Genomic DNA, 20082 nt, shown 5'->3' with positions numbered 1-20082 from the left:
TTTGGTATTGTATGTGGATGACATACTACTCATAGGAAATGACATCCCAACTCTGCAGGAAGTTAAGTCCTGGCTTGGGAAGTGTTTCTCTATGAAGGACCTAGGAGAAGCTGCCTATATTCTAGGGATAAGGATCTTGAGAGACCGGAGTAAAAGACTAATTGGACTTAGTCAGAGTACTTACTTGGATAAGGTGTTGAAGAGATTCGGCATGCAGGACTCCAAGAAAGGAGAGTTACCCATCCAGAGTAATGCCAGATTGAGTAAGACACAAAGCCCTAGTACTGAGGCTGAGATAGCAGAAATGAGTCGAATACCTTATGCTTCAGCTGTAGGATCGATCATGTATGCTATGACGTGTACTCAACCTGATGTAGCCTTTGCTTTGAGCATGGTTAGTAGGTATCAGGGGAACCCTGGAAAGGCACACTGGACTGCGGTAAAGAATATCCTCAAGTACCTACGGAGGACTAAGGACTGGGTCCTTACCCTCGGTGGGAGTGAAGACTTGAGAGTTGTAGGGTATAGTGATGCTAGCTTTCAGACTGATCGGGATAATTTCCGCTCTCAGTCAGGCTGGGTCTTTACCTTAAATGGAGGAGCAATTTCTTGGAAGAGTTCCAAGCAAGAGACAGTGGCTGATTCAACTTGCGAATCAGAGTATATAGCAGCTAGTGAGGCAGCAAAAGAGGCGATATGGCTGAAGAACTTCATTGGAGACCTTGGAGTTGTATCAGCTATTAAAGAGCCAATGGAAATTTTATGTGATAGTGAAAGTGCAGTTGCCTTAGCCAAGGAACCAAAGGATCACGGGAGATCCAGACACATCGACAGAAAATACCATTTCATCAGACATCGAATAGAAGAAGGACTCCTCGTGGCAAAGAGGGTATCATCGGATGAGAATCCAGCAGATCCCCTTACGAAGGGACTGACTCGGGTTAAGCATCTCCAGCATGCTCGGAGCATAGGGCTGAAGGATGATATTAGATTTAGTAGTTAGATAACCTTGAAATTTGTAAAGTGTAATTGACATTAGATGATGAATAAAAGGTGTTTTATTTATGAGTAAAGTGTTGTTATCTCTTGTCGATCGTTTACTATATTTCTTTTGCATGTTTTGACTTCCAGAATAATTATGTTTGGTATATCATATTATTCGAACCTCCACAGTCGGTCATATGTCGGAAGTAGGTATGAATCAAGACTGTCATGATTGGTTGCAGAGGTCTAAGTTGTTGGACATGGCTACAACACTCATGAGTGCTCATAAGTTCTGAGCATTGGACTCAACCCACGCTCACTGGAATCACTTCATGGAATTTATCTCGAGTGATCGTGAGACGGTAATATCATATAAGTCTTCAAACCTAGAGATATGATTTGATACTTATGAGTTGGTTATGCATTGATTGTACGTTAACGCATTGGTAACTCGATGTTATAAAACGTGCTTTTGTGTATAATTCAATGAGTGGTAGAACAAACATATGAGTCGAAGTTTATCTGTTCCTTCTTGGATTAGAAGCTGATATCTGGGCCCCTCGATGATTTTCTTTTGACCTATGTACCGGGCCCGGTCAGAACTAAGTTGATGTGTTCAATTGAGTTCTATGTCAAACAAATCGGAAATCGGGAAACAAACTGCTGGACACAAAATAAGACACTGTTCCATGTATTTGTCCGGCTGATATCTAGAACAGAGGATTATATGATCACTTATCTGAAATGGCGTATCATCATCTTCTCAGTTCCGAGAAACCTTGAAAAGAGCTACGATTGCTGATCGGTTCCTGAAGTCATACTTGCAGTTATAGTTATTAGACTTATCCAAGTGGGAGACTGTTGGATAAGGTGTCTAAGTCCATAACTATTTCTGGTATGTACTTGACCCGACCCGGCATGGTCCATTTGGGTTGCATGGCATCATGCATTTGGATAGACTAAATGAGAGAAATAACACTTGTGGTTTATTAATATATTATAAGTTCTAATATATTAATAGTATTATTTAATTAGTATTGATCAAGAATTAATCTAGGATTAATTAAGTGATCAAAAGATGACTAATTAAATATATGGGTTGATCATGTAAATCATCCATAACTTGTATAGTGGGCTAAAAGGCTCCATGGATAATCAAGTTGGGTTAAACCCATTGAATGCTCCATGGAGGCTCCATGGGAGTTACAAACCCATGGGTCATGGAAATGAAGAGTCATGCCACATTAGGGTTTACATGGTGTAACCCTAGATGTGACACACTATATAAGAAACATGTTCTCCACCAAAATCGGCGACACATAAGAAACAAGAGGGCTAGATCCGATTTTGCAAGTGTAAGATTCTCTCAAAGTTTACTCATTTGCATTTGGTGTTGTGTGAAGCATTTGAGGCATCACACTTGGGGTGCTAGGCTCACAAGGTTTCAAGGATCATAATCAACAACAAGGTAAGTTATTCTATCTTTCATTCAAGTTAAAAATGTTCCCCATGTATGCTAGATAGGAATATAACCTTGGAATTCAACTTTGCATGATTATTAGACAAACATAGATCCAAGGTTATTAGGGTTGCATGTACACTTAGGAAGTGTTAGAATGCTCAAAACCCATCACAATGTACTTTCATTGATCAAGGTGTTTGCCCTTATGCATTCAATTGAGAACTCGTAGAACTCATATGCATAATCAATCAACTAGATTGGCACATAAATAAAATTTTGTCAACACGATAGGTTACAATCCTCAAGTCGTGTGCTAGTGTTTAATAGGTTTACTTCTTGATTTTTTAATAAAATTTTCAAGATTTTTAGACTCCCACTGACCTCTTGACATATTAGATGCTCTTATCAAGAAACATTTCTTGACAGAAACAAATATCCAAGAGTTAGTGTGTGTCTATATGAAGAAAAAACCACACGCAATTCGGTACTAGTTGGTCTTTGTCTTATTCAATACATCATAACTTACCAAAATGTGCAAGTGTAAGAACATTCCTACTTAAGATTATTTCACTCAAGTCACAGTCTTGGAGTATGACTCTAAGACTTGATTTTGGAACGAAGTACGATACATCTTATTGACTAAACCATTACAACAATTCTCCGTTCCTCTTCTTAGCCAAACTAGTGCACTAAGGTGTTCTTAGAGGATGAATTGTAATATGGTTCCTACAATTACCAAGACGATCATAAAACACGATACAACAGTACTCTCCCTTCTTCTTAGATTGGAGAAACTTTTAATCTTTCTGCCTTCATTGATTCTACTTATTCGTTCTGCCATCCATTGAAAGTTTTCAATGATTCAGAATTACACTTAATCTTGTAAGTATAACCACATTTACTACACCTTTAGTAAATTATGATGAATAACGGTATCATTATTTATGATGGACTTGACTAGCGCACAACATTGTGTACTAGTTTCTTTATTTCTTCACTTGACTCACATACTTACGTGAACAAGGAATTAGCCTTAATTACTTAAGTACCAAGATTTCCATACATCATACAATACAAGTTGTATGATTCTAAGTTTCTGTCCAATTGAAACTTGGGTGATGGGAATCTTTCCTTACTTAGGAAATTATGACACTACCATGAATAACATGACTAAGAATCACATCCATTTCAACATTGTTAATAATAGAAATACACAAACATCAATTTTTCATAACGATTTCATTGCAAGGATATAAATAAATAAGTCAAACCAAAATTTATTTTATTCATAAAAGCAGCGGAAAACAAGTCCTTACAATGCAACAATCAAATGAAAACTATGTATCTAAGTATCCCTAACAAATCTATCATAACTTTCTAAGCTCAAAATTTGATCTTCGAATTCATGCGATTGTAATCCATTTCTTCGTGATCAGACTCATCGTGCTTCTTCCATCAAGCTTCCTCTCCTTTCTTCGATCCTGCAAAACATCCAAATGTAATCTTCTCACATCATGTATTAAGAATCAATGAATAGGAGCTTAACAAAGTTAGATAGTGGATTTTACCTGAAGTAGAGCCATACTCCTTGACTCTCCCATCTCTTGGGCTCTTCAGGTTCTCATGGAAGATCTGTATCCAATGCCCCCTCTCTTGGCAGCAGAAACAGGTGGGTTCTTCTGGAATGTTGACGGAAGCATGGTAGGTTGATATACCAGACAAATATGCCCCATTGCTTTGCCAAATCATTTCTGACTCAGCAGCAATAAGCATGTAAGTTAGGTCAATGAGGGTTGCGTCAATATCCATCATATAATACTCTCTTTTGAACTTATTATATGATTCAAGGAGTGACTGGAGAACCCAGTCCACATCCAACTTCTTGGGAAAAGTCGCACCCAACATTATCAACACATCGATGTGTGATTTCATCCCTAGGACGTGAGCACACACGGGTTTACCATCTTCATGTTTCATTGCCAACAGGGTTTCAGTGATCTTGAACCTTTCAAGTCTTCGATTCTGTGGGTTTGGGAGAACAACAGGAGGAGGTGGAGGAAGTGAAACCAAGCTAGTCCACGAGGAAGGGATTGATCTTTCACCTTCATTGTGGAGCAGATATTCACTTTGAGCAGGAAAACCTTTTCCATGGGATTCGGGAAGACCATTGTTAGAATCAGACATCTACAAAACAGGAGAAATTCAAGTTAGTTGATAGAGTCCTTAATAAAACACCCAAATGAGATATTAAGGCTAGGATCCAACACAATATCCTACAAATTGGAAGAGGGATGCCGTAATCCAATTTGCAGAACATTTGAAGGTAAGTGAATAACGATTCACTAATTTTCCACCATGAAAAACGAAAAAGAGATTAAGTTTTAAATGTATTGAAAACTCCTAGATCCTTTGAGATTTATTGAACTTTTCAATGGCATCTTTAAATCTCGATATGCCCCTCGATTTGTGACTGGGATGCCGATGATCACAAAACAGGATGTGAATAACCATGCAAATATACATGGTGCCCCCAATGTTACAATTACCTATTTGATGTGCCGGTTAACCACACACGCTCCATCGAACTATGACAAACATCAAGTCACCCTTTGCCACCTTTGCTTAGAACCCAATTAGTGTGCCGGTTAACCACATACGCTCCACTAACGTCTTAGCAAGGGTACAAAGTGTAATTTCATGGAATTGCATCAATTGACTTTTTCCTAAAGTAACTAAGATTGGGAATTTTGTAAAACATTTAGTTACTTAATTTTTCATTATACTTTTAATGAGGAGAGGGTTTTCCCTATCCTACCCGTTCGGCTAACGACCCTCCACCAATCAAGGAAGCGGTGGGTGAGAGTGGACACCCATTAAACGGCCATTTTATAGGCCATAACCTTATACCCCCCTTATAGATCGACTTCGTGAATTAGGCCTACTAACGGTAAGACTAGCATTTAAGTTATACATATATAATATTAGACTTTTAATTTTATATATAGTATAAGGGTGTATTTTACACTTTTAAAATACTATGTGGTCTAATTTATCAAATTATACTTTTAATTTAATTAAATGTAAACCATATCATCATGGATTTATTAACTCTCTTTTAATTATACACTTAATTGATTTAATAAAACCATAAGGATGCAATTTGAACTTTTTCAAAAATTAGGGTTCTAGAATTTAACATTTTAAAAAATTAAACTTTTAATTTAAAATTTAAATTCCAAAACTTGAGGGCAAGTTTTGAAACATTTCAAATCATTAGGGTTTAAAATTTAAATATTTAAAAATTAAACCTTTCAATCAGAAAATTTAAATTCCAAAACTTGAGGGCAAGTTTTGAAACCTTTCAAAACTATTTAGATCAAAATACAAATAAGGCAATTAAACAATTAATTGGTGATTATCTATTTTGACCTAATCCAATTTCATGCAAGATAATTGTCCAAATAATTCAAATAATTTAACATTTATCCAATAAGGTAACAATTATCTAATTAGATGACAAAAATCTCTTATTTTGACAAAGATAATCATAAAGAAACAATAAAATTCGTATTTTATTAATTTGAAACAGTTATGGCAATTATCCTAAGTAAAAATAGGCAAAAAAAACCCGAAAATCCGTCTGTCTGACAGCTAGACTCGCCGAGTCACCATATGGACTCGCCGAGTTCATCCTACTCGACGAGTCCACAATGGGAATCGACGAGTTTGTCAGGCAGATGGCCAAAAACTCGATTTTTAAAGCATGAATGAATCAATAAGGCATCAATACAATAGAAACCAATCAAGGCTCTGATACCACTGATGAGTTTTATACAAAAAAACATCCTATGTGCTCATGCAAACCCTAATGCTTGGATCTAGGTTTCTCTATTGTACATGCAATTCATCCAAGGCTCAAGAACCCTAATCTAGCATATGCATTTCGAAATTATCACATAAGAGCAGATCTAGATGATTACCTTTTTGATATTGGCTTGGATCTTCAAGTCTTGGAGCTTAGAGTCACAAGTGTCACTCCTCTAATGGCTTATAAACACCAATAGCAAAAGAATGATCTTGGAGAGAGGTTGGAGTCTCCTTGAATTCGGCTCTATAGCTCTTAGTAATAGGGTTAGCCGATTTCTGTAGCATAAGGGTTCTATTTATACTGTGGGCAGTTAGGGTTTCAGTCAAAACCCTAATGGACAGCTTAAACTCTAAGCAGCCCATGGAACCTTCTGGAATAAGGCCATGGACGAAAATATGATGGACTCTCATCATAATTTCGTTCACCCCTTTGATCCATTAGGTTTCCCAACCCAAAATTCATCTATCACACATTTAACAGTTTAAGTCCCCTTTCTTCAATTAATCTCTTTTAGTCACCAAATTAATTCTTAATTAATCTATGACTAATATTAATTAAATAATATGATTTCTCTTATTAATATATTATTCTAATAATATATTAATGAATCATAAATAATCCTCTTTCTCCATAAATCATCCTAGCAAGTTGCTTTGGTGAAGGCAACCCAAAAGGACCATGCACAACTGGGTCAAGTACATACCAAATATAGTTATGAGCTTAGACACTAATCCAACAATTGTTTCATGTGCTAGTATGGTTATATGTATATATGATTATATGGTTATATGGTTATGTGTGTACCGGGCAGGGTTCGAAGCCGGGCGAGGCCCAATGACTGGAACACATGCTTGTGTTTATGATCATTTTATGTGGTAGCATGATTATGTGATATATCGTACGTGTATAGCGGGTGAGGCCCAATGACAGGCGAGGCCTGAGAATAACAGATATGTAATCCAAGCGGGTCTCAATGTTGGGCGGGGCCCGAGGCCGAGTGGGACTCAAGACTAGGCGAGACACGATGGAGGGCGGGGGCCCGGTATGTGATTTATGTATGTGTGGTATGAGGTATCTTGGGGAAATCACTAAGCTTTGTGCTTACGGTTTTTAGTTTATGTTTCAGGTACTTCAGTTTCAAATGGAAGAGCTCGAGATGATTGCAGATCACACACCACATGTTTTCGCATTATGTGAATTACTCTGATTTAATGGTGTTTTGATGAATCTTGTTTACCTTGGTTTTATGGAAATGATATGTATCAATGAATTATTAATTTAAAACGAATATTTTTATGTTATTATTTTTGGGATGTTACAATTAAATTTATGATGCTAATTAGACCATTGAATAAGTTATTCTCATGTGGGACAAATAAAGAAGATGAATCATACATAATGGAATAGAACGAAAGTGAAGGAGCTTCCCTATTTGTGTTTGTCCTCTACAAGTTTAGTGAAATTTTGTTTCATATTACAACTTGCTGAAATTGTGCTCTGCTTATTGTAAGGACAGTAGTGGTGTCATTGAATAAAGAGAGAGCAAGCAATTGAAATTCTGGGAGTGATGATAATCCGTGTCAGGTAAATCCTTAAAGTTATACTTTTTATTTTTATTTTTAATTTTAATTTTAAATAAATGGATGAAAATAGTGATATTAGAAAGATTTATAGGTTTGGGATAGAAGATGCTTCAGATAAAAAAGAAAGCCTGCTGGAATCCTGATGGGGCATCTGGATGGAATTACATTTCATGACAACCATGAAGATGGTCGCTATTTCATCTCAAACGGAAAGGATCAGACTGTGACATCCATATTTTCACGTCCAGAAAAGACCGATTTGTTTATGCTTTGTTTTAAAAATTAGAGTATCCTTTTAAAGAAAAGTGTTGCGAAATTTGTTCCCAGAAAAACATGATAAACATATTATCAAAGCATTTCCGAAGAAATGTATTTTGTTTATATTAAAACTTTGGAATGTCATTGTCAATACAGAAACATAAGCATAAACAGACCTTACATTCATTTACACTAATGATCCACATCTCTTTTAATCTCTCAGTGTAATGTAGCTTCGTATCGACACCTGTGATACAAATAAGTTGAGTGGGTCAGGTTGGGAAACCTGGTGAGTACATAGGGTTTTCAACACCAGGTTTCCCAACCCACAATAATATAATTATTATGTTTAATCATCAAACAATCAACCCAATTACCCATCCCCATTATCTTCTTTATTCCTTAAGGATCTACCCTAAGAATCATCTAGCATTCACTTTTTCATTCCTAAGGATTCTCCTAAGGAATAGGCACGAAGTCCATCGTTGCCTATGGCACAGCTGCCAATGTTATTTATTAGGCACAGCTGCCAATATTATCATTTAGGCATAGCTGCCAGGATTATGACATTCTCTATTAGGCGCAGCTGCCGATATTATCCTTTAGGTACTAAGTCCATAGCTACCAATGTCCATTCATAAGGCACTAAGTTCATAGTTGCCATGGTTTTTAAATTACAACTGGTGAACATGTAGTTCCAAGGTTAGGCACAGCTGCCAATATTATCCTTTAGGTGCAGCTGCCATGATTATGATGTTCTCTATTAGGCGCAGCTGCCGATATTATCCTTTAGGAGCAGCTGCCAGGATTATGATGTTCTCTATTAGGCGCAGCTGCCGATATTATCCTTTAGGCGCAGCTGCCAGGATATTTAGAGTACATCTGGTAAACACGTAAATCAAAAACACCTACGGGTTATGGCGCAACTGCCAATATTCATCTATATCATCTTTCATCCCTAATTATTTATCTACCCATGTTCTACCCAACATATTCGTAGATATAAAATACATATACAGTTTAAATCATTTAAAACATGTATAAATCATTCATTCAGCATAGATATCAGGAACACAAATAATATGCACACATAGCATGTAATTTATATTAAATATTTTATATCTATGTGTAAGATGAAAGTAACTATGCACTCACATTAGTAGCATGATGTGATAGAATCTAAATAGAAATTGTCAGCGGTTCATCGTTGTCAGGCTCGTGAAGGGAAACGACTTCAGCAAACGAGAGAGAATGAAAGTAGAAGGTTTAATGAAAGAATGGATCTCGATTGCTATTTATAGGCTGATTTTGGCTCTCTCACGTCGTGAGCCTCACATGCTCACGTCGTGAGCTTCCATGAGTCATCCCGTAGACTTCCCAGGTGTTTTCTAGGCTCGATTAGTGTCCGTTCGACTCCTTACGTCGTGAGAAATCATGCTCACGTCGTGAGCCTTAAACATAGACTTGTCATCTGCATTCTAGCCTTGAAAAGTGGCTTTTTGAACCTCACGTCATGAGTTTCTGTGCTCACGTCGTGAGCTCAGTAAAATTAGGGTTTCTGACACGTATCATGCTCTCAGACAGCTACATCTACGGAAGGCCATAACTTTTGCATACGAGCTCCGTTTTTGACGCTCTTTATATCCACGCGTAGGTGGAGATGTACTCTACAAATATAAATAAGGCTAAAAGTACTTTATCATAAACTCACTTTACACGATTCCCGGTGTCGTGCCGGTTTTGTCGCGAAACTTCGACAGGTCATAACTTCTCCGTTATAACTCGGATTTCAACGTTCTTTATATGTACGAAAACCTTGTGACATATACTACAATTTAGTTAAGATTATTTATTCTAAATAATCTTCTATCAAAAAGTCATTTTTGACGCTTATCTTCTCTAAATTGACTAGCCCGAATTTGCGGGCGCTACACAGACCATCAAGCTTTGGGATATCAGAAAAATGTCATCTAATGCCACTCGGTATGCTAAATTAAGTATCCTTCCTTTGTTTATTTATAAATTATAATTAAATAATAACGACATGATTGAATGAATATATGATAAAAGTATTTAAATTTTATTTCAGGAGTCTAGGGTTCAGGAACTATGAATGGGATTACAAATGGATGGACTACCCACTTCGGGCACGAGATGTGAAGCATCCATCTGATGAATCTGTTTCCACACTCCAACACAGGTAAATCTCCAAATTCATCATGTTATGGGCAAAAAGGGAAATTTGGTCCTTTCATGGTTGTTACCAAAACTCCACCATTGAATACAACTACAATGCTATTTATTTATGTTTTTATTCATTTTCTTTTTGTGATTATACATGTTCAAAAATTAGGAAAAGGTTGGTTTTTCTAAATAAATAACAATGAACTTTGCAATTACATTGCTATTTATGGAATATAAAACCTCCATTAACCAAGTACATTGTTATTTCCTTTACTTATAACATTAAAACAAAACACTTTCATTCTTTACTTCTTTTTATTACCTATTACTATTGCCAATGAATATCAACCAACTTTCATTGATTTTTTCCTATATTATTATTTACATGGTTTGCATTTTAAGCGTGAAATAGCAACAAGCTTTATTCTTGACAGATACCAACCAACTTTCATCTGTTTTTCCCTCTTTTTATGTACGATCCTAGAAAAGTTAATTTTTTTAAAGAATAAGTTAAATTTTTTTTTTTATAAAAATAGCAACATACTTTAGAAGTACATTGATATTTATGAAATGTAACATAACATTTATGTATTTATCTGCAATCCTATAATTTTTTTAAAAGAATAGGTTAATTTATTTTTAGAAAAATAGCAATGTACTTTAGAAGTACATTGCTATTTATGAAATATCAATAAGAAAGTAACATAACATTTATGTATTTTTAGTTCAACAGGGACATATTTGTAAATTTATTTTACATGAAATAATAAACAACTCGCATATTTTCAACTTTTATCATGATCTTAAAACCTTAACTCATTCATTCTATTATTAAAATGTCATGTTTCTTGCTTAATAGGAAAAAATTTACGTTTTCAAAGTACAATGCTATAAGTGGTTTGATTTTTAAAAGTTGCAATGTTATCTCATTTTTTAATAACGGATTTGATATAACTTAATCTAAGTGATCCCAACCTTGTATGTGCCTGCACGATAGACAAACCTTTGATATTAGATGTACAAGCAAGCGAGATTTCTGAAAAAGACCTTGAAGTTGCATTTACATAAGTTTCAGTAAGCTTGGAGTTGCATTTACTTAAGACCTAATTGTCTACATCTACTTCAGTTTCAATAACTTTAAACGGAAATTACCCACGAAGCTTGCTAATCTTCCAGAAATTCTACATATTTTCAGATTTGTATGTATGTGAGTGTATGTGTATCTGTTTTGAGCTGTCTCTCTAATTGTTTGTGTGTGTGTGTGTGTGTCTATTTTGAGATAGCAGGTGTGCATCAATGGTTATAGGTTGCCCCCTTTGCATCACAAAAATGATTTTACTGCATCTGAAAATGTAATTACTCATACCGTTTTTTTAAAAAAATATTCTAATTCATTTCTTGGTTTTTGTTTGTGATGCAAGATAATGATGGAAGTGCTCATATATAAGTTTATAAGGTTTCCTTTTGCAACAAATAACAACTTTCTTATTGTGAGAGGTTGTTTTAATATCGTTTTAAAATTGTAAAAAAAAAAAACAAAGGCAAGTGAAGAACGATTTAAGTAGCTTACCCAGTTCCACGCTTCTTTTTTGAATACTATCGATGTGTTTTGCATCTTTTGATTATCTACAAATGTATGTAATATTTATTCTTAAACTAGGCGAATAGCCGCGCGTTGCGCAATGTAAAATTACGTACTTAAAATTTTGACAAATAAATATTAAAACTAATATATGTTATTGATATTTATATCATAACACCTTTCATATTTTACCATAATATTACATGTTATTCAAAATACAACGTTTTCATTTTTAGAAATATATTAATGTTTTTTTTGGTATTTGATGGGTTGTTTTCTATCAAAGCCAAAACATCCAACAAATATTACAAAATCTATGTTTGTTTATCACCGCACACCTCTACTGTTGTGCTTCAATCACGATTACGCAACTGCAAATGCGCAAAGTGACATTTATATCCATTAATATCGGCTAAGTAAATAATGTGATGTACTTATTATTTGTTAAATGCATATCGATGCATCATATTAAATTTCATATTCCAACATCGACAAACTAAAACCACATAGGCATAGTCTGGATACCAACATCTAATTTCTATTAGAGACTAATACAAACACACCCCTGCCACAAAAATGCTTGGTTGAGACTAAATGTATATATACAAAAGAATAAAAGCTAAAAGGATTACCTTCTCATGACTTGAAAAGGAGCATGGCAACTCATTGGTATCGATTGTACCAGTACAACATTAGAATACGCATGACCTACCTTTAGTTCACATGTGATATTTTATAGGATCAAATAGGAAATTATGACTTTAATGGAAACTAAGACCAATTGACATGTAAAACAATTTATATGTAGCAATACATTTGCTAATATAACTTCAAATTTTCCAATATCTTCTAGGGTTCAATAAATCCACCTTGTGATGCCAAGGATGAATATTTCACTGTTTTCCATCTTTTTTTATACTCTTAAATATTAAATTGGTTTTAACAAAAAATCTTAAGAAAAATAAAAATTCTTACACGCATGGATACATATGGAAGTGTCAAATAGTAAAGGTAGAGATAATTTCGTTGTTAAAGGAATGATGATGAAAACTGGATCTATTCAAATAATTTAAAATGATCAGCAAGATTTGTTTGTGTATGCATGAGTCAAATATTAATACCTATTTATACTTGGTCTTGTTATGTTTGATGTTGTTCATGTTATTTTTACATTAAAGAACCAATTAATAATTATTATTAAAAAGTATTTTGAGTGGTATTAATTAAATTAGGGGATTTCAAATTCATAAGAATCAAGGAAAAATGGGGTTTCAAATGCATAAGAATCAAAGAAAAATGTTTCCTTTATTAAATACTAGGCGAATTCCCGCGCGTTGCGCGAGAATAAAATTATATAGTTAAAATAATAACTTTTACCAAATTATTATTTAATATTTCTATTTTGAAACAAAATGTTAGTAGTAAAGCAAACATATAGTTAACATATTAGTTTTATTAAACATTATAGTTTAATTTTTAAGTCATTGTGATATATACAATTATTTGATAATTTTATAAACCGTTTAAAATTGTGTAAATTATATATCAAATGAATGATAATATAACAGATAACAAAACGTATGAACAAAAATATGAACTGCAACTTTTAGTAACGTAAAAATAGAAAAACATCTATTATAACATTTATACTAAAAAAAGATATATATACAACGAATAATAAAAAATATGAAAAATAAACACTATAACTTTTAATAACATAAAAACACTAAAACATCTATTATAACATTTATATTAATTTTTCATATTTAAGTCACAAATCTCTTCAAATACATTAGTGTTTTTAATGAGCAAAACTTCACAACCTTATAAAAGAAAGGAAAATAAAAAGCTATTAGTGATTACTAATTAATAATCATAAGTTAAAAACTCTTGAGTTGTAACTAATAAATATACATAAATTAGAAAACTCTTGAGTTGTAGTGTGAATTTCAAATGATTGCGGTACTTAGAAATGTATATTTATTATTATTATTATTATTATTATTATTATTATTATTATTATATTCGTCGAAATAATTGGTTTTGATGCATCATTTTAATCCCTTCAATTATTAAACATAAAGATATTTAATTATAAATTTATAACATACATAGGTGCATATACATGTTAAACAAATCACATATAATATATATTTTTTCGTAAATGTCATATGTAATTCTTGTCGTAGTAATATGGATAAATTACTTTCATATGAAGAACATATCATGATAAGTCTATCATAATTACATATCAAATGTTCAAAATTATGTTATCTTTTAAATATTGTCTTTTAAATATGTTGTGTAGGATAACCTAACAAAAAAATAATAGAAAATAAACATAATCAAAATAGAAAAACTACAATCAAATAAATAAGAGCATTGGGTGGTTGAATATATAAATAAAGATGTTACATAAATATACATTTAAATCAAAAGAAAAAACTAACATTCGTCAACTTTGCTCAAACAAAAAAACCTATATCCATTTTATGAATCTTCTTTCTTCATTTAACATCATTCAACCATAGAGACTTGATGACAATTCTTCACTAACCTGCAATCAAAATATTTTTCTTGAAAAAGAAGAATCAGAAAGATATTCCAAGCAAAACATTGATGTTTGGAGAGTCACATTCAAGATTGAGTAATACACACAAATCACATATAAAGATTAAATGAGAAACTGAATATAAAGAAAGAATAGAAAAGCTTCATTTGTTTTGGGTGAAAGAAAAAATCATATTACAATTATCATCGATGTAACATAACCCATTTCTTCAAATCGTCATATTTGGATCGTGAATGCTTCAACTATATGAAAACTTTTGAATCACAATATCTTCAACCAAATGACGACTTTTTGTAAGAAAAATGTACTAATATAACTACATATATAATAAGAGAATGCAAAAAAATTATTGGAAATTCATAAATATTATAAATGGTTTTAATTAAGGAATATAAAAAGTTATGTAGGTTTCAAATCAATATGGTTTGAGAAAACAAAATATCTCTAAACATATGATTTTGAATGGTATGGTTTGAGAAAACAAAATATCTCTAAACATATGATTTTGATTGGTCTTATTTATATTACTGGAAAAAAAAATATAACACGATCAAATTATGAGTAAAAAATGATACATTCATCCACAACCTTGACTTGTAGAGCTCTTTTAGGGACTCCATCACTACAAATACGTTCTAAAAGAATTGTGTCTATTGAAAATTTTTTCATTTTTTTATGACATCCTTCTTACATGTAAGATTTTATATAACACAAAAAACACAAAAGATTGACCTTTTTATAGTAAACTTTTCACTAAATGCTAATTAAACATAATATAAGTTATAAAACTTTTGAGTGTTAAATCATAATTAAGAAAACTTTTGAGCTGCATTAGTTAAAAAAGAGGGTTTCAAATGAATGTGATTTTAGGAAGTTAAAAAAGGGAGTTTCAAATGCATGAGATTCAAGAAAAAATGTTAGCTTTATAAGTATGTATGATGATACTAAGCGAATGCCCGCGCGTTGCGCAAAAAGACTTATATAGTTGAAATCTTTACAAATATATGTTTTTTTAAATATAACAATAACGTTGTTGTTAAATTTGATATAATAGTTCGTATACTAAATTGATATAATATATTGATTATTTTGATTTATATGATAATATATACATCTATTATAACTGCATAATCTCAAGCGTTTGAATGACTTCTACCTGCAAGTTACTCATGAATAAAATTAAATATAATATATAGTTTAATGTTATTTATAGTTGTTGTTATTATTAATTAATTTTTTAAAATTTATTTGCTTAACTTCTTAATTTCTATCATTATAATTATTTAAAAATCAAACATTGATTTTTGATTTTAAAGGTAACAATATAATCATTTATATAGAGTTATTTTTAACTATTGTTATTATAAGTTATTTCAAGCTACTTATTTTGAAAACTTTTAACGATTATAAAAATATCTGTAGGAAATATTTGAGTTAAATTGATATTACAATTTAGTTTTTGCATTTACCACTATAATTTATCACTTTTAACTATTCACAAAATATTCAGTGAGTTTTTTAAGTGGAACTGAAATTTATATTTAATTTGGCACTATAATGTTATATTTAAATTAACAATTTAAGCATTTTGTCCAAACTGTTCAAAAGTTGTAGCTTTAAACTGATAATGGTTTACATACAAAAACATATTAAATTTAATAAATTAAGTATAATATGTTAAAAGTTAAAATCATAACTTTATAAGTAGAAGTAAAGATATTATTTTAATATTGAAAATTAGTTTATTTATGGTTACACTTTAGGTTTTGATATTTATTTAACCTTATTAACCAAATTATAATCATTATTAGAAAAACACTACAATTTATCACTTCTAACTATTTACAAAATATTATTTGAGTTGTTCAAATTAAACTAAAATTTATATTTAAGTTGACCGTGTAATATTATAAAAAAATTAATAATTTAAGTATTTTATACAAATTGTTCAAAAGTTATAGCTTTAAAATGATAATGGTTTACATCCAACAATATATTAAAATTAATAAATTAAGTAAAATATGTTAAAAGTTAAAAAAACATAACTTTATATGTAGAAGTAAATATATTTTTTAATATTAAAATTTAATTTATATATGATTACACTTTAGGTTTGATCTTTATTTAACATTATTAACCAACTTATAATCATTATTAGAAAGAAAGTGAAAAGTCATGAGAGTTTCAAATGAATGTGGTGAAAGGAAAAATGAATGAGAGTTTCAAATGAATGTGGTGAAAGGAAAAATGTTTTATTTATTATATAGTATGATATGATAAGATAAGATAGATAGATGCAATCTACTTTCACATATAACTATCTTCTGTTTATACAATCAAACAAAAAACAACCCCCACGCTTTCCTAGTTTAAATAAAAAGTATATTTAAGTGGAATGATGAATAAAAAAAATTTAATTTACTGGTAATATTTATACTTTAAATACTTGAATGATAATATTCTTTAACAATTTTGAAACTTAAGTGTTGTTTGTTTTGAAAGTGATTAAATGTCTTTTGTCTTTTTTCATATTTACAGAAGAAGAAGACGTGCACTTGAAAAACGTATACCTACCAGAAAAAAAGAAAAAAAAAATGCTCAAAGGAGTACTTTTGTAGAAAAACAAAACAAACTAGGCCTTACTCAACTTTGAAGTCATTTTCCTTATCAAAGAGATATGTTAACTTTTCTTGGTCCAGAGGCAACAATCGTCTTTCTGACTATGCACAACTTCCGAAGAACCCAACTCCACCGCGCTCTTCCTCTCCAGCTCCAGTTCCTCCGCCTCCTCTCCTCCATCCCCGCCACCACTGTCACCCCCTGGTACGCTGCTCCGCCCTCATCACCCAACAACCAAAACACAGACCCACTCCTCACCACTCTCTCCCAAGCCATCACCAACAAATCAAACCCTCTCGAAACCTCTGTCCGTAAACTCCTCCCGTCTGTCAAACCCCATCACATAATCGACCTAATCAACCTAAACCCACATTCTCTTGACCCACACGACCTCTTATCCTTCTTCAAATGGCTATCCACTCAACCCCCATTCCGCCACACCATCCAATCTTACTTTACCATGATCAAATTCCTCTCCGCTCATCAAATGTTCCTGCAATCCGAATCTTTACTCCGTTTCGTAGTCTCACGAAAAGGGAAACACTCCGCTGCTTCTGTCTTCCAAGCATATATCGATACTAAAGGTACAGAACATAATGAATTTGTGATTGGTGCTCTCGTTAACTGTTACGTGGACAATGGGTTTATTTCCGATGCTATTCAATGTCTTCGGTTGGCGAAAAAACAAAATTTTAGGGTTCCATTACAGTGTTGTGGACGAGTTCTTGACTATTTAATGAAATCTAATTCCAGTTCAACTGCTTGGGGCTTTTATGTGGAGGTTTTGGGACATGGATATCCTCCAGATGTATATACTTTCAATAAATTGATGCATAAGTTTTCTAAAGAAGGTATGATCAACGATGCTAAACTGGTGTTCGATGAGATTACTAAGTGGGGGCTAAGACCTAGTTTAGTTAGTTTCAATACTTTGTTGAATGGATACTGTAAATCAGGTAAACTGGAAGAAGCGTTTAGGTTAAAAAAAGCTATAGAAGAGACCAGTCTTGCTCCAGATGTATTTACATACAGTGTTTTGATTAATGCCCTATGTAAAGAAAGTAGATTAGGTAATGCATACCAGTTGTTCGATGAAATGTCTACAAGGGGATTAAACCCCAATGACGTTATCTTTACAACCTTAATTAACGGTTTATGCAGTAATTCAAAGACCGATTTAGCAATGCAGATGTACAGTAAAATGCTGGTGAGAGGTATCAAAGCTGATTTAATTACCTTCAACACCCTTATCAATGGCCTTTGCAAGAGTGGTAAAATAGGCAAAGCTAGGAATCTAATTGATGAAATGTCACGTGAAGGGTTAAAACCTGACAAAATCACATACACATGTCTCCTTGATGGGTGTTGCAAGGAGGGAGATTTGCAATTAGCACTTGAAGTCAAAGAAAAAATGGTGAAAGAAGGCATTGAGCTTGATGATGTGGCATTCACAGCTCTTATATCGGGTTTGTGTAGGGAAGGACTAGTTGTTGATGCAGAAAAGTTGTTGAGGGAAATGACTAAATTGGGTCTGAAACCTGATGACGCAACTTACACTATGGTTATTGATGGGGTTTGTAAGAAGGGAGATGTAAAAATGGGGTTTCAGTTGTTGAAGGAGATGCGTAGGGATGGAGTTGTTCCAGGGATTATAACATATAATGTGTTGATGAATGGATTGTGTAAATTAGGGCAAATGAAAAATGCAAGTAAGTTATTGCAATCGATGCTTGATTTGGGTGTGTTTCCAGATGATATTACTTACAATATTCTCTTGGAAGGTCACTGTAAATATGGAGATCCTGAGGTTTTGGAGAAATTAAGAAGTGAAAAAGGAGTAATTTATGATTATGCTTCTTATATCTCTCTGGTAGAAGGGTCTATTAAAAGTTAAAAGTTAAAACTACAAATGATCATCAGAATAGATGGTTGTCAATTTGAATAGTGTGAACAAAGTGTTGTAAAATCGATTTAGTACAAGGAAAGTGGATTTGAATTGAGAGGTATGCATTGCTTTCTTTTCTCATTCTTTCTCTATCAATTCCCAACACTTCATTTACATGCATATTATGTGTTTGATGAAATGCTCAAATGAAATATTTATTCGGCTATAAGGATGTTTAGGAGCATTAAATGGGACCACATATAAGTGTACATGTTCCATGGGAAGAAAAACTTGGAGTGAAGTTAGTCAAAGTTCCATGATTGGCTTCATTATAATACAAAAGTTACATCATAAGTTATACTCCAATGACTTGTCACTCTAACATCGTTAATGTGTTAAAGCCTAGTGTTAATCAAGGTTCCATCATTGGTTAATCGTATCATCATTTGTTGCCTTGTCTCAACTATTGTTGTTGTTGTTTTTTAATTTATATGATACTTAATAAGAGGGTGTTTGGTTGTTTATCTAACAATAACTTTTTAGCTTATTGATTTCTTGAAAAATCAATAAGTTAAAAAAAAAAGTATTTGAGTATAGAAAAAGACATTTTAAAACAACTTTTTGTTTAGTCTTTAAAAATTAAATTTTAAGAAAAAATTAGATTTTAAGAAGTCATAATTTATAACGTTTGAAACAACTTATGACTTATTAGGTTTACAAAGTAGACAAAAGACAAAATTAAACCAAACGTCTTTTTAATTTATTGACTTATTGACTTTTGCAACTATAAAAACTAATCTAAACATTTTTTTTTAAAACTCTTTTTTTATACCTTTATAAGTCAATAATTCATTTAGAATAAAAGTTATTTTTATCTTCAAAATAAAACCTCAAACACCAATAACCAAAATAGATGGTATATAGATGGGTAATTAGCTAGAGATTTGCAGGAATAAAAAATCGTGTTTAGGAAGCAAAAGATGGGAATTAGCTAAAAACGATAAAGAACCAGTTTTTGATTGTTTTATTATAAAAACATCCATCTTACAGACATACTATGTGTAGTTGTCATTCTTTGTTTTAGA

At 32.5% G+C, this 20082-nt stretch overlaps 1 protein-coding gene across 1 annotated transcript; it reads left to right on the top strand.

Moving 5' to 3' along the window:
- The first annotated feature begins 17155 nt into the window (after positions 1-17155).
- LOC145159954 (Pentatricopeptide repeat (PPR) superfamily protein) lies at positions 17156-19138 on the top strand. Its single transcript, XM_079079007.1, has one exon. It carries the CDS (start codon positions 17171-17173, stop codon positions 19004-19006), a length of 1836 nt encoding a protein of 611 aa, XP_078935133.1. The 5' UTR covers positions 17156-17170; the 3' UTR covers positions 19007-19138.
- The last annotated feature ends 944 nt before the right edge of the window (positions 19139-20082 follow it).

The sequence above is a fragment of the Lactuca virosa genome, chromosome 2 (assembly GCF_052849685.1).
Source record: "Lactuca virosa cultivar CGN04683 chromosome 2, Lactuca_virosa_CGN04683_v6, whole genome shotgun sequence".
In the NCBI taxonomy this organism is placed as follows: Eukaryota; Viridiplantae; Streptophyta; class Magnoliopsida; order Asterales; family Asteraceae; genus Lactuca; species Lactuca virosa.
Note: the sequence above shows the minus strand (reverse complement) of the source record. Positions and strands in the feature narration are given on the sequence as shown.